This window comes from Alligator mississippiensis, chromosome 12 (assembly GCF_030867095.1).
Source record: "Alligator mississippiensis isolate rAllMis1 chromosome 12, rAllMis1, whole genome shotgun sequence".
Classification (NCBI taxonomy): domain Eukaryota; kingdom Metazoa; phylum Chordata; order Crocodylia; family Alligatoridae; genus Alligator; species Alligator mississippiensis.
The window spans coordinates 65,150,781-65,166,521 of record NC_081835.1 but is presented as its reverse complement, the minus strand read 5'-3'; the positions used below and the strand labels follow the sequence as shown (position 1 = coordinate 65,166,521).

Sequence of the window (15,741 nt, the reverse complement as noted above, 5' to 3'; positions counted from 1 at the left end):
ATCAGGCAGCGGAGATCAGAGAAGGAGTACCCGCCCCTCAAGGACAACCAAATCCCAATAAACTAACGCTGCATACAAAGCCACCCAAGACAACACAAAGTCAAAACACGCGAAGTGTCATTTATTTCTTTAATTTATTTTATGAGCCATTCAGACCTTTGAAATAAAGTGTACAAGTGCGTTTAAGAATTAAAAAAATTACACTCTTAACAAGGCTCTGTTGGAATACTACATTAAAGTAGATCAAGAAACGCCAAAAGCAAAACCTCCTATAAAACCATCCATGCAAACTTTGGCTAAAATAATTGCTCCCATAGACACATTATTGAATCCTGAGTATCCTTTCAGAAGAGAAGAAATATCCCACATCAGAATGATACTCTTTTTAAGATGCCTTTGGTGTGCAATTCTGCACTAAACCTAGCATTCTTGCAAAAAAAAAAGAGAGCATTTAAAGTTAGCTAGGTTTTCAGCAAATGCTAAGACTATTTCACATTGTTGATGCATCATCTATACATTGAGAGAACAGGCTATCTTAAGCTGCCATGTCAGTAGTTTGAAATGGTTCAAGAGCCCTTTCAATTTTGATCTGTATCAAGATTACAGTAATTCAGAATGAATGGTAGACAAATGCTTAACCAGTAGAACAATTATTGAAATTTGTGCAGTTTTCTTAGGAAGGAAAATGTCGGTAACAGATTTAGCAAAAGTCTTGAGAATTCTAAGAACCACATCAACATTTTAAAATGGCATGTGCTGCAAACGTCTAATGTGAAGTGTGTGACTAGAATTACTTCCATGTTCATTTAGCAGCATATACATATATATACACTGATAAAAAACTAACAGGATGAGAGAGATGCATTACACAGCTGCAACACAGAGCATCTCAAAGTGAAAAATACATTTGTTTTTGGACTCTCTCAGTAGCCCATAGCAAAACTCACTTTTGGAAATAATTATGTAAGGAATTAGGATCAAATATTTTACATACCTCAGTTTATTCTATTTTCATTTAATATTTGAAAGTATTTGTAAGTATTATTTTAAATCAGTAACATTTGTAGCTTTGGCTAAATCACAAGCTTTTCTATTATTAGTCCTAACTGAAAAGTCAGCTACAGAATGCCTGTTAAAATAATGGGGTAGAAGTGGTCTCAGTACTTATTTTAAAACAGCTTTAAACTTGGCACAAACAGACTTTTATAGCTGCAACAGCTCTTCAGCTGTCTCCATAAATATAAAAATGTCCCCCTTCCAGTACACAAAATAGGACAAATCCACCAAAAAGAATTAAGAACATTTAAGGAGTCAAGACTGACAACATAATGTGTCTACACTGAATCTCACACACACACACACACACACACACAAGCTTCTGCATTGCTCCACCATTCATCTATTTTTTTCGTTACCGTAAGGTCTGAGCTGCTTTGGTGGATCTTTTCTTTCATGGCTCTTCATGTCAGAGGCACCAGAGATGCTCTCACTCACTCCTACCCTTCCTCCTTGAATTTTTCCCACACCAAAAAGTGTGTAAAATATCACACACACACACACACACACACCAGTGTATTCTTCTTGGCCTCACTATTGACTCCCCAAAAAGGAATGTCAGATGTGATAATTTTCTGGAACGCCATCACCTGTCCCCTGAGAACTGGACTGAGACAAACAAAATTCCTCAAAAAACAGGGAATAGATTCCAGATGGCAATTCTCCCCAAAAGAGACTGAAGGTATCTCATCAGTGGCTGCTGCCTCACTCACTGCTATGCAAGAGGGAAGCACGCAAGCCACCAGGAAAAGGAAGCATCCTTTACAATAAGATTGCTCTACTGTGTTTTATTCAAAAACGCAACCTGAAAGAGCACACATGCAAAGCTTGGGCTGTAACCAGAAACTGTGTGTGAAAAAGACACGAATGACTGGTGAAACTGTGGAGCTCCCCATAAAAAAGACACAACCCTAGTGTCAAGAGCAGCAGGAAAAGCCCAATGTGAGCTTTCAAACGCTGATTTCCATCCTGCTGCATTCCCTACTGGAACGAAACGACGGAGTCGTGCTTCCCTGCTAAATGACGATAGGACCGGGGTCTCACGGGTTACACAGGGAGGGGCCTTACCAGCACAGCAGCTTTCAGGAGGGCGTGTTGTACAGTGCTTTTAAAATCAGAGTTCTGCAATGGCAGCATACAGACGTTTATTCAGATCCTTTCAGGCCATTCAAAACTGAGGGTAATGACCACACTGCTTGTTATCTAAAAGGATCAACTGTGCTGCGACTTCCAGTGTGCCTGCTTCATCTTCTCAAATGATACAGCAATTTATACCCCCTCCAAAAAGGCCGTATCCCACTGAACTGGCAAGGTCAGGAGGATAAATATTTCCTAAAGGTTTCCACTGATCAGAACCCCCACTTTTTTCCCCCTGTGCACTAAACATCAATTCCACTGATAACTGCTACAGAAAACATTTTAACAGGTGTTTTACACAATATTTTTACTAGTCTGCAATGTAAAGATCTTTTCACATTTTGGTACTCTCATACCCTCAAGAAATGAGCAACTTTAACATCAGCTAAAAATCAAAGCCTTACATTATATTCAAATAGTCAAAAATTTCACACAGAAAAATCACTAGCACTATAAATATACCAAAGCCACTCTAGCACGAAGTTTATTTATATTTCCTCTGACAAATCTCTCTATATTCTTGCCAGCATACTAAAAAGTTGGTCCCACTAATCTAATTATTGATTTTCATGGATTCATTCTAGAGGAGTTGAAATCCCAGAAGAAAAATTGTTTTCCATTTTCAGTAAAAGTAATGACTTGTTTTGATCAAACATTTGTTTCTTATTCATACCATGAGATCTTCACCACATTTCAAAAGGACTAATCCTTGCATGGGTATATCTATGTGTTCACTTCGTCTTTACAGGGATTTTACATTATTTGCATTTATATAGCCCTTTTCATCTAAGATTTCTCAATGTTCTTTTAACTGGAGCCTCAACCTCCTCCTATTTACTACAAAAGTATTATCCTCGTCTTACAAAATACGAAAAGTGGTAAAAAAAAGAAGAGAAGCCAAAGAGAGCTGGAAGTCCAGATTCACTTTGCCACCTCTACTCTTGAACAGCACTTTCACATTACAAATAGGTACCTTCCTGAAAAGGGAAGACTGATACGCATTAAGTCTTAAAGTTAGTGATGATCAGGATCTTCACCTATTTTCAGCATCTATCAGATGCCAGGTAAAACACGACAGCAATGTGCATCTTTTTAGAAAAATTGTTTTCAAAGGAACAAAGACACTAGTTAAAGCATGCTCACCCGCAAGAACACTAGAAATTGCAGCCTCAATAAAACAACAGGCCACTCAGTGCAAGACATTTGCCTATCAAGGTCTGTCTAGAAGCAACAGACCCCCGGGACGCTGTAACTTCCTAGCCCTGCTCAGCGTCTGACATCCTGTTTAGTATTCCTGACATTTCTCTTCACATTCTCAGACCAAGACGGTCAAGACTCTAACAAAGTGTCTGGTCTAAACAGATTGTCTAAATACTGATTATTTTTTTTTGTCACTTAAACTAACAGAGGCTAACAAAGAACACAGTCTAAGGTAGCAAATAGAAGCCCCAATAAGAGATCAGTTGTGTACTTGCAACCAGATTACAATGTTAACATTGTCATTCAGTTCGAACCCTCTGTAAACTGAATTTTTAAGTACTGATTCTAGGGCTGAAATCTGCAGACGTCTTCAAATGCACGCCGATAAAAACGTTTCCATTTACGACTATCATTAAACACAAACAACAGTGCAGACACAAACCATAACTTGCCTTACATTCAGCAATACTTCATTCTGCACACTTCAAACACAGCCCCACAGTCCTGGGGGCCAGCATGCATCCCTCGTGGCAGAAGAGTTCAAAACCGATCTGGGAACCTGTCAAGCCAAAAGGGAACAAAGCCAGGTTTTTGGAAGAAGTTGCTTCAGTGGACAAAGGGGAAGGAACAAACATTTACACACTGAATAAGTAAAGCAGCCACATGGCTGCAGGCATAAGCCACCTCACAGGTGGGCACACAAAGGCTTGCACTTGTCACAGAAAACAGCAGACGTTAGCAGGGAACAGATGTGCTAAATCCACTGGCTCCCCTGGAGCACAGTATCCAACCGCTTCAACCATTTTACTGTGGCCCAGGAAATGCTAACACCTTATGTAAGGTCACACCAAGTCAGGAACGGACCCTGGACCACCTGACTCCCTACCGAAGTGCTTTAATCCTAAAACCATCCTTCTGAGTTGTACCAAGCCAGCTACCACACAGGAGCCTGCACAGGGACCAGGTCTTGTTGGGAGCAGCCTCTGAAACTCGATGGCCCAAGGAGCCCATCAGCCATGACCAACCCTGAGGTACCATACCCACAGTTCAGTCTAATCTATTCAAAAATCTTGTGACCTGTTGTTAGAACAATTAGAGTTCCCGGAGGTGAATTCCAGGATGCAACATACTTGACTGGTTTTCCCGAGGTCCTAGCAGAGCCAGAATACAGGCCAAGCTGTGCAATGGCTGCACCTTGGCATTTTGCTGCATTTCTGAGCAGACGCTGTTTAGTGACAATGTGTGCGAGGAAAGAAGAACAGTGAGTTACAGTGATGGGCACAGAAACTAGTCCTACGCTGAAAATAAAAAGAGGGTACAACTCACGTGTTTGTGCTCCCCTTCCTGCAAACCCATGGTTCTGACTTTAGAAACCTCTGCAAAAAGCAGCATTGCAAACTCTTCATACAAAACTTTCGTTTCGTAGAACCACAGAAAGGTTGGAAGGAAAGGGAACTCACTAGGTCATCTAGTCCAACCTCCTGCTCAAGGCAGCATCGTCCCTATCCAAAATACCCTACAGCACTGTCTAACTTATTTTTTAAACCGCACAAACAACCTTTATCCACGACTATCAAGCATGGTACCCAAAAACATCAAGAACACCCTAAGTTGTTACTTAAGTTAGCTTGGTTTCTCTGTGCCACCTAAAGATGGTTCAAGCTCTCTCCTTGTTCCAGCACTAAAACAAAAATGGCTTCAAAACCTTCATGCTTCAAGGAAGTGTTCATACTTTCCTATACAGCATAAGATACAACTCTTAAATCAACTCAAATGAAGTCACTTGATTTTTCTTTCTAACTATATCACATTGAGATGGTGTAAATCTAACTAGAAATCATGTGCTACCACAAGCTTAGATGAGAATTTATAGTGGACTAAGCTTTAAATACTGCTTTTATTTAAAATGCAAGACTGGAAGGGTCTCTCGCTCAATTTTGCAAAGCTCCAACAGGTCAAAAAAAGAAAGTTTATATATTGAAAATGAAGGTCCTGCCCTAATCATGCAAATGAAGGTCTCATCCCCACCCAAAATCAGGAACTAAAATTGTATTCTAAAACACTTCAAGGGTGATTTCCAAACAAAAATAACTTCTTATTTTTCATACGTTAACAAAATTATCGCGAGCTTTCTATACGCAGAACAAAATTTGGGCGAACAAAAGCCTCAAAAAAGGTTGGCAAGCCCAGACATAGGCTTCCAAGGGTGGAGTTTCAGAAGTACAAGCCCCATAAAACTTCAGCCTGTAAACCCAGAGGGGGAGGACTGCCCACCTGAAATCAAGAACCGTCCCAACACGTGGAGACCCCAAGGCATCATCCAATGGTGTTTCCATCTGCCAATATTGCAAGGAATATTTGCTCATCAGTTTTGTGCATGGAGTTTGGTCTTGGGCTCGGAATGTTTATTAGAGCTCAGCTCAGCTGCATTCAAGTGCAAGGCTGCTTCTTAGCAAGTAAAATCTCTAGGTGAGAAGAGGAACAATGGTTTAGGGTTGGCTTGGAAAGTCCTGATTCATTTCTCCGGGCCATCACAGGCTTTCTGCCTCACTGAGTTCCTCTGCGCCTCACCCTCACTCTGCCTCCTTCCCTTGCAGGAGTCTTAGGACAATATTAAAAGGACTGTTCTTCAACACTTAACTACTGCAGTCGATATGAACCGTGTAAGGACCTAAGGCGGAAATCTGAAATTCTACTGACAATTTAGGACCTGAGCAAAAACATCCAGCAAATTAAGGCTACAAAAGAAGGAAGCAAAGAATTAGCTACATGTAAAAAAAAAAGACAGTATACAACAGCAAATCTTTTTTGCCACACACAGTAAGGAAATCACCATGTCAAAAAAAAGATGGTCACTTGACTTGAGATTATGAAATGAAATTAAAACACATTCTCCCAAACTATTAAAAACAGCTATATACTGCAAGCTTCAACTTCCAATCACTATGTATCAAGATTTTGTTTTTGGATTCAATGAGTTATATAAATCACGTTCCTTTCCGAAGAGATGCGTGAGAAAATCCTTTCCCAGGGAACTCAGAAGTGCCAGTGAATTCCATATGGGAAATTAAAGCCTCTCCCAGCTGAATCTGAAAGCAAGGCAGATAACTGCAGAAAGTAGTTAAAATGGAAACAAGCCCACTCCATCATTTAAAGCTCATGGCAGGTACCAAGACTCATTTTTACTTAACGACAAGTAATCTCATATCTATGTTCCCTTGGCTATCACATTTAAAAGCAAGGCTCATAGTCATAACTTACCATTTTCTCTAATGCTAGACACACTCGAAACGTTATAGCAAGAGCAGGACTCAATTTTCAAACTTGCAATGCTGGATATGATCTGACTAGGAAGTCTAGTGTGTAACAATTCATAACATTATTACCTCTGACGATCCCTGAAAAAGACTACTACACCACATTTCAATACAGGACGAAGTCAAATGGACTCCTGACAAAACAAGATAAGAGGGGCTAAAACTAGTTCTTCAACACTTGGGCCCAAGCACAGGAAGCCAGATTCATCCCAAATGTGACCTCACTGAAGTGAATGCGAATCCAGTGGGATTTTTCTTTTTAATGCTGCATATCCCTAGCCTACACCTCATACTTTAATATCAAATAGAAGGAGCTCTTACAAAAACCTTGCTAAAGCATGATATGCAATTCAAAAAAGAGCCACCTAGCACTATTCAGAGAAGCCTGCAGAGGCTCCTTTTGGAAGTACCTGTAGAAAAAGTGGAGTTGTAAATTAAACCGGGATGCACCTCTTTCTTTTGTTCTCCCTCACCCCTACGAAGAGTGCCAGGGTTTCCCACTTCCCTCTTGTGAAAGGCAGCTTAACTGATGACAATTTTGAGATGGAATCAAGGTGACGGTTTCACTGGATATGGAAATGGAAAGACAAAGGCCTAGCTTTAGTAAACGCTCTGCAACCCAATCTCACAGCTGGGAGCAACTACAGCTGCAATGGCTTCATCCAGCCATCAGTGCAATGCTGGCTTGGGCAGCCATTCCCCAAATGTTTTACAAAATAGCTAGGCTGATAAAGTACTGTTTTCTGAACCCGACTCTGGGATGGCTAGATAAAAATAGCCTCTGCTCCAGGCCGAGTTCATTACATGTGTCGGCATTCAGGCTCCGCATTTACCTTTGGTTAAGTTCCCATTTTCTCAAACATACTGACTCGCACCCGACTCCTGCAACCAAGTTTGTCCTCAGATCTCCACTGATACCGAAAGCCTGAACGGGATGGATTGTAGGACCCAGCAGGCAATTTATTTCTGACTTATCTTGCAATCAAATGCTATTTTAATGCTCAGACGTATCTCCTCAAATGCCAAATCTCAGAATCTCAGAAAAGCCAGGGTGTTTTGCACAAGTGGGTGTTCCACAAATGCCGAGCTTAAATGCTAAATATTTATGACCAAAACCTATACATCACCCCCTAGCCCCCCATCAATACTGACAGAACACATGAGAATGATTGCCAGCTCGTCTGCTACAAATACTGTCGTTCAGAAATGACTCACTTCTCCCTTGCATTTTCCCCTACTTTGTCATGTTCACTATAATCTTTAACAATAACACTCGATTGCAAGTTCCCTGAGGTAGAGACAGTCTTTGTTGTACGCTTGCACACTGCTGAGCAAAACAGGGCTCTGACCCCTAAGCAATGCCACAATACAAATAATAAAAGTGGTTAATAAATAATAATACGGCTGAAATGGCATTGGGACTAGGACAGTCATTGTGCTTACATTTTGGAGGAACTACAGGAGGAAATTATCTTTACGAGTTTCCATTAGGTATGGCAAAGTATGGGAGAAAACCAACATCTGATTTATATCTATTTTGTAATACACACTGTGGATTTTCCTTTACCCCGGAGAGTAATCCCAGGTTTCAGCAGCATTTTGTTACTTGTTTCTCCTAGGTTTCCTTCATCCCACTGTGAAATGACAATGTGCACAGACCGGAAACATTATGATGCATGAAAAACCCAACACAGTCCTTCAGAAAGTGCTCCTATTACATGTGAAGACTGGATGCACGTGGACAGCAGCGAGTTGCAGGCCAGTTGTGGTATGTATTCCCACTCCTTTTGAGGGCAACAAGGAAGCACATCTCTGTGCCAAAGACACCATGAGCTAGAAAGGACAATCCACAGACCAACTCCTTATTACAAGAATATGTTTTCCAAACTCTTTTCCTACCCAAGATGACATGACATGCATCCATCAAAAGATACGGATATTTTTCAAGAAGATGAATTTATTGAGGGCCATACTGAATTCTTCACGGCATTACAGTATAGAAACATATTTAATCTAAACCAGATTTTTAAAACTGTGGTCAACGAGACACTGAGTCTCAGATACTGGACTCTGTTTGACCGGTTTATGATAGATGCTTGCCAAAAGGATTTAGCTCCTGCTATATTCAAGCTATCTTTAATCCCAGGGAGCCTAAGGAAAAAAATGCCTGTTTTAGTTTCATCTGCTCATCCATAACTCAAATGCTGTAATTAAATTTACAACCTAGTTCCCTTAGCTATTTAAGAGACTATTATTTTCTTTCCTTTTACCCCTAAGTTCTAGTACGTAAAGGGTCAAAAGAATTGAGATTAAAAAAAAAAAATCCAACATGTTATTTTTAAAGTTGTTCTTGAGAAATTGCCACACACAAAAATGTGACTTTTCTCTACCATTTTAAGAATAACATTCACATATGGGCATCATCCTCAAACCACTGCCACAACTCTGTTGTCCCAAAACAGTGTATACTTTTTGTCTCATCTTATAAAAATCCATTTTTATTAAACTGCTGAATTTGGCCCATCCCAAGTTCTTTCTTGCTATTTCATGAACAACAAGGAAGATGCAAAATACTGTACTCCGATCAGGTCTGGTGAAATGGGGCACAGAAACCAGATCGGTTTGCAGGTACGTATGACCGCTTTGATCACATTGCTTCATTCATGGCTCATTACAAGTTTAAGTTACTGCTAAGAATGCTCACATTATTCACTGTTTCAGAGCTCGGAGTAGAGCTGAAAGACAAACCATTTGGCCCCTTGCATTAGGACGTTGGAACACAAACCATCAATAAACTTTGGCACGTTCAAAAAAAAAAAAAAAAAAATCCAAAAAAAAAAAAATCCCTGTAGTACACCATTTCACCATGACATTTCCACTGGAGACCTATCATTTACATGTGAAGCACGAATCTCGAAACAACCTAGTAAAGCTGTAAGAAAAGGAGCTTTTGCTGAAGCTCCCACACACCCACTACATTGTCAAGCCAGCTGGAAAAGTAAGTGTCAAGATACAGCTTTATTCTTAAAAACGAAGACGGAGGTGGAACCCCACCGCCCCTTCCACCGCACTCAAAATTTAAAGAGAAACCGCGAGAACACGCGCTCCCGATTCTTCTGCGCTAACAGCCTCGCTCAGAAACTCTTTTTTGTTTATTTGGGGTTTTTTTGCAAATCTGGACCTCTTAAAAATGCACGCTGTGGTACAGGAGGGATGCTGCCATTTACAGGGCTGGCCCTGCATTCCCCAGTCAGTGACATGCTTCTTAGACGTGGCATCCACTGGAAGGCCTTTTGCCCCGAGAGGTAAAGGAGTCTTTTGTTAACCTATGCCTCGCACAAGAGGCGCACACTGCCCCTGAGAGCCGTTTGAGCCCCTTCTGAAAGACGCTGTTGGAGAGACTGTAAATGACACAATTGCAGAAACTGTTGCTAATGGCAAGCCAAGTGGTCAAGAAGGAAGCAACATGGTTCCTATAGACGCGAGAGCTCTCCAGCAGGAAATAAATGATGTAGGGCAGCCAGAGGATGTAGAAGACGCTGGTGATGCGGAAGAGGACCATGGCATAGCGTTTGTCCGGGCAGGACTGTGCCTCCCCGGCCTCCCCTTCCTGGGAGCTGAAGCGCACGCGTCTCTCGTTGATCTCCTTGGTGTGCTGCTGGCAGATGCGGAAGATGTTGAAGTAAGTGAAGCAGACGATGCAAGCAGCCGGGGCGTAGAGCATGAGCACGATGAAAAGCGTGAAATAGGGATCCGTTTCCCAGAAGTCGGCGCACCACTGAAACACGTCCCCGTGATAGCCAGGCTTTCCCCACTGGAAGGAGGGCAAAAAGACGAGGCAGGAGTACAGCCAGATGGTCAGGATGCAGACGCGGAGCCTCCAGGGAGTGACCAGGGTGTTGTAGGTCAGCGGCTTGGTGATGGCAATGTACCTGTCTATGCTAATGCAAGCCAGGGAGGCCATGGAGACGCTCTTGAGCACGGACACCACGTAGCCAAAGACCTGGCAGATCAAGGGTTCCCAGGGAACAATGGGGTAGTGCAGCAAGGACAAAGAAGGCACCAGACAGCTGACGCCCACCAGGAGGTCGGCGTAGGCCATGGTCTGGATGAAGTACCTGGTGGTGTGGTGGTTCAGCAGAGGCGCGCAGTGGAAGACGAAGATCACCACGACGTTGCCCGAAATGATCAGCGCCGTGAGGAAGACAATGACGATCGCTTCCAGGAGGCAGACGTTCACCGTCTCCGCGTAGCCCAGGGCCAGCAGGCAGAAGGGCCGGCCGCTCTGGTTGCCAGCCGCCGAGGAGGCGTTCATCTTGAGCCGGGCGGCTTTCACGCTCCCGCCGGCTGCCTGGCTGTCATTGCGGCGCGGCGGCGGCAGCGGGGTCCCCAGGGCGGCTCCAGCTGCTGCTGCTGTGCATTGTCTGCCCCGCCGGTCCCCGGGTCCGGGGCCCTGCCAGCAGCTGCAGGGCAGAGGGAGAGGGCTGGCAGGAGCAGGGAGCTCCCCGGCCAGCGTTTTACAGCATCCCCCGCCGCCGCCCCGAGCCAGCCCGGCCCCCCCAGGCTGCGGGAGGATGCTTTGTTCTCCCCCAGCCGCGGACACTCACCTGCCGCCGGCACCAGCCCCGGCCCCGGCCCCGGCCCCGGGCGCTGCGGCAGGCGGGGAGGGAGCGGCGGAGGAAGCGGAGCCGCGCGGGGGATGGGGAGGGCGGGGATGCAGCGGCGGCGCCGGGGGAGCCCTGCCCGGGGCAGCTCCGCAGCGCTGCGGCAGCCGAGCCGAGCCGAGCCGAGCCGGTCCCCCGCTCCCACCCGCGGCATCCCTGCGCGGACACCGCCCCCGGCACGAGCCTCTGCAAAACTTCCCCGGCTCCTCCCGACCCCGGCTTTGCACGACAAAGAGCAAGCCGCTCTTTGCAAAAATACCGAGTAAAGAAACGGGGAAAAAGCAGCAGATTGCTTCACGATGCTTTTCACGTGTGCATTCACACCTGGAAGTTTGCTAGCGTTTTATTTTCCAACTCTATAAGCTGGTCTAATACAAGAGATCAGATTCCCCCGTTAACATTAGTATGCTGTTACTAAAGCTTTCGCTCCTTTTGCTTTTTCATTATCAAAAGGTCTACAACCATGAGATTTGTGTGTGTGTGTGCGCGTGTGCACGCACGTGCAAAAATCTAGTTGGTCTAATACAAGATATCACTGCTGCCACCAGTCCTGATTGTTAAAACCACAAAGGTTTTTGACTGCTTTTGATCCTCTGAACCAGTTTCAAACCACTTAACTTGAGCAGTCTGAATTGGAGTTTGTGGCTCGGTTGTGCGCCCAGCACCGCTACCCATCACCCGAAAAACCAAGAACAGATGAATTTGTGTGTGTCAGCTTACACCCGTATTGCATGCAGGAGGGTACACAAAGGGCGCGTCTACACAAGATGCTAAATGTGCAGTAGATGAATTCTGCCGTGCATTGGCACATCATAGCAAAAGCTGTGCTAATGCAGAGTAGGATTAGTCTACTGCGCATTAGCATCACTAAAAAGACAAGTGCCAGTGCTACTGTGCATTGAGTTAGTACCTTTATTACAGGCACTGAACTTCATGTGCCACAGTTGCAGTGCATTAATGCACATGTAGACATGGCCAAACACTAGCAGACTCTCCCTATGCCTGAAGAAGGGTGTTTGTACCCAAATGCTTGTAAAGAACAATTTTTTCCCAACTATTTAACTGATCTAATAAAAGATACCCAAAGACCCTTGTCTGTTTGTTAGCTAAGCACTTCACATGTGGTGGGAAAATGGCATTACATTTGACTGTGGTCTCTCAGGTCAGTCATGCCAAACTCTGGCATGGTTTTGTGGAGTGCACAACCCAGGAGTAGCACAAGACTCAGCAGGATTTAAACTTGGTTTCCCACAAGTGAAAGGTTAATGTTCTAACCCATTGTACCACCCAAGTCCCACAGTCACTACAGGTTCACATGATAACGTATCTAACCTGATATTTATGGACAGAATGGTCACAAGTGCTGAGAATCCACAATTTCAGCGGAAACCAGGCATCTGTGGCTCTCAGCACGCTTAAAATTAATCGCATCAATCTCAATTTAGATGCACACTGATAAATCTGATTGTAGTAAGTATGGAACAGCTAAGTAAATGAAGCCCATGCCAGGTTTCACCACCATGCAAGTTCATCATTCAACACCAGAAGCACTGTGAAGAGATGCGACCAAGTCACATTTTCACCTAGTTCTTTACTATAAAAGTTTTTGCAAGCTATTGAAAACGTGTATCTGGCATGGACTATGTTCTCATGGAGCTAAAAACACAGGGAAAGAGTAGCTAGTAAGAGTCCTGCCTTTAAAAAAGTTCTAGCACAGTTGATGCTGATAACTATTTACACTGGAGAACTGCCTCGAGGAGCAGCTCGCAGGAGATAACTCTTCCAGAAATTTCAAGAGCTGACCCCTTCCAGCAGCTGGCTTCTCCTTAGGGGCCACAAGGTGTCCCTGTCGCACCAATTTTTTTTTTGATGGTGCATTTATCTGGCAGGCACAACAATTTGCACTTGCCCTCTATACTTCACTTCCCTCCACAAAACCCAGCAAAAAACCATTCCTTTCCTTTCTGACTAATGGGGAACAATTCTTTGCTTTATCAACAGCTGAAAGGAGCTCTGCAGACCACTGTTTGAGATCCAATGGATACATAGTTGACCTTCCAAAAGTTTGGTTGTGATGTGGATCGTGAAGATTTTCAAGATCTCTTATTAAAACAGTTGCTCCCCCGCCGCTTGCAACACCTGTACTCTGCTTTTTTTTTTTTCTGTGCATCTCAGAAGCAGAAGGCAGCAAAAAGTTGGGAGATTCAGAGGACTGCTGGATGAACACCAATGGAGATGGCTGTCCATGCTACACGGTTTTGCTGCAGGACAGTACTGTTCAGAGATTCTTCTGTTCCCCATCTTAAATCTTGAGAACATACAGCATACAAAAATGTATCCCCATGTGGACACAGAAAAGTCATTAAGCCAAACCCAAAGAGATAACCCACAAGGTAACATAGCTCTTCTAGGCTCCGACTAGACTTGTTGGGTGCTCAGCACCTCTGAAATTCACATTCCAGTTACAGGAATCATCTATGAAGTCTTAAACCCCCCCCCCATATTTTGTTTCCTTCAGACTAGTATTTGTACCATTTCCTTTAAACATGGAGTATTTACGCGAGGAAAACAGCTAGCCTAATATTTACTTATGTCATACATATGACTTCAGGTAACCAGATTCTCAAGTCAGAAATAAGTTGTTTTCTAATTGTTCACTATTGGTTGCAATTCTGCAAAGACGATCTACACCACTGGCAGTCTGGCTAAAACTCATTGCTGCTAATTATCTATGCAGCATGTATTAGACTGGTTGGGACCAATAACCAGTGGCTTTAAAAAAAAAAAAAAAAAGAAGGGTAAAAGTTTTACATTAGTTCATCCATTGCTTAGCAAGAAGTGATTGATTACTAACTTCCTGCCATTTACTACCAATTTTCATGGAATCATCTGTTTATTCCCCAGTTAAATCAGATTCTAATCTTATTGCTGAAGCTGTTTCACCATAATTGAAATATAGCATCCTTGATGGAAATCAACTGTGAACATAAAGTATCAACGCATTCAGTTATTCACTATATAACAACTTACCATGGCATGCATTTACAACTACTAGGTGGTAGCAGACGCAGAGGAGGCAGAGGATGCTTCCCAATTTTGACAGACAGTGGTTAGCAAACTTAAAAGGTCATGTTCAGCTTCTCGCCCTAGCTGAACTCATTAGACAATTACTAACAGGAACAAAGTGAATGGAAGGTTGTCTTTATTTGAAATCTAGCATGGCAGAGGGAAACAGAGTTTAAGCCAATGCTAAAGTTTTTCCCCTAAAGCAATAATGACCAAGCTTATAAAGGTGTCTGCAAAACTCTTTTCTAACACTTCTGCAGACAGAAAGGACTGATCCAATACCCACTGAAGTTCATAAGGCACTTTCCTTGGGCTCTGGACCAAGTGCCAAGCATGCTAATTACACCCAATACCAACAAAAGAACATTTGCAGGGTTGTCAACTGCAGCAATTTCATCGGGAGTCTTGCCTCAGGCGATTCTTTTCTTAAAACCACAGCTACCTAAGGTTTCTGGAATACCTGGGAATGTCAGCATCCATTAAGGAAAGCCATGTCTAGCCCTTGTGATTAGAAGAAAGCTGGAAACTGTGACCCCAGCACACCTTAATAGTTCAAATCATAAAGACGGGCCCCTCTGGTCTCCTTCCTCTTCCCATTCTGGAGCTGAAGGCTTGCAAAGAGCTTACTGGATTAATTACTCCTGTCAAAGCAAGAGATTTCTCTTAATCTCCCAAACCCAGGGCTGCTGCGCTCGAGTAAGATCCCTCTATTCAAGCTCCACCCGAAACAGATGCTTCTCCTAGGGACTGTCCAGATCTCCGTTTCTCTCAAGTTCCATTTCTGTCCCCAGCAGTGACATGACCTTAATTCTTTTGGCTGGCTCTTTCACACATCCCCTGAGCATGGCAATCTGGGACAGCTACAGGCTTTGGAAGGTCATGCAGATGGTGCACAAATTCCCAATCAGAAGTAATTTGTGAAAGTGGGCGTAATAGTGAAATCTAAACATTACTCACATTATGAAAGCACAGCGCACAAAGCTGCCCAGCATTTACCACAGGCAACAGAAACAAAGGGTGAGTAATAAATTAGCATTACAATAATGGCTACAAGGACTCCAAGTATACACCTCCTGAGCTGGTTTCCAAACCATTACCAATACCACAAAGATAGATTGAAAAAAAAGCACACAGGTCTGCCTTTGTGAAACACAGAGGATGACATTTTGCTTTCACCATTTAGCAGCCGTGCAGAATCAGGCACGCAGCTGCAGCAGGCCAGGAGCTGCTCTCAGAAGAGAAGGAAGCAAAACACCCCTTACGGAAACAGAAAGGGTCAGAAGTCCAGGGGGAAGTAAACT

At 43.5% G+C, this 15,741-nt stretch overlaps 2 protein-coding genes across 4 annotated transcripts in view; both read right to left on the bottom strand.

The window, feature by feature from the left end:
* Positions 1 to 15,741, bottom strand: part of RABGAP1 (RAB GTPase activating protein 1) — a 91,180-nt gene that overhangs the window by 33,189 nt on the left and 42,250 nt on the right. The window lies entirely within an intron of this gene.
* On the bottom strand, positions 116 to 11,235 carry GPR21 (G protein-coupled receptor 21). The gene has a single exon (XM_059715722.1). The coding sequence runs from the start codon at positions 11,023 to 11,025 to the stop codon at positions 9,976 to 9,978; it is 1,050 nt and encodes a 349-aa protein (XP_059571705.1). The 5' UTR covers positions 11,026 to 11,235; the 3' UTR covers positions 116 to 9,975.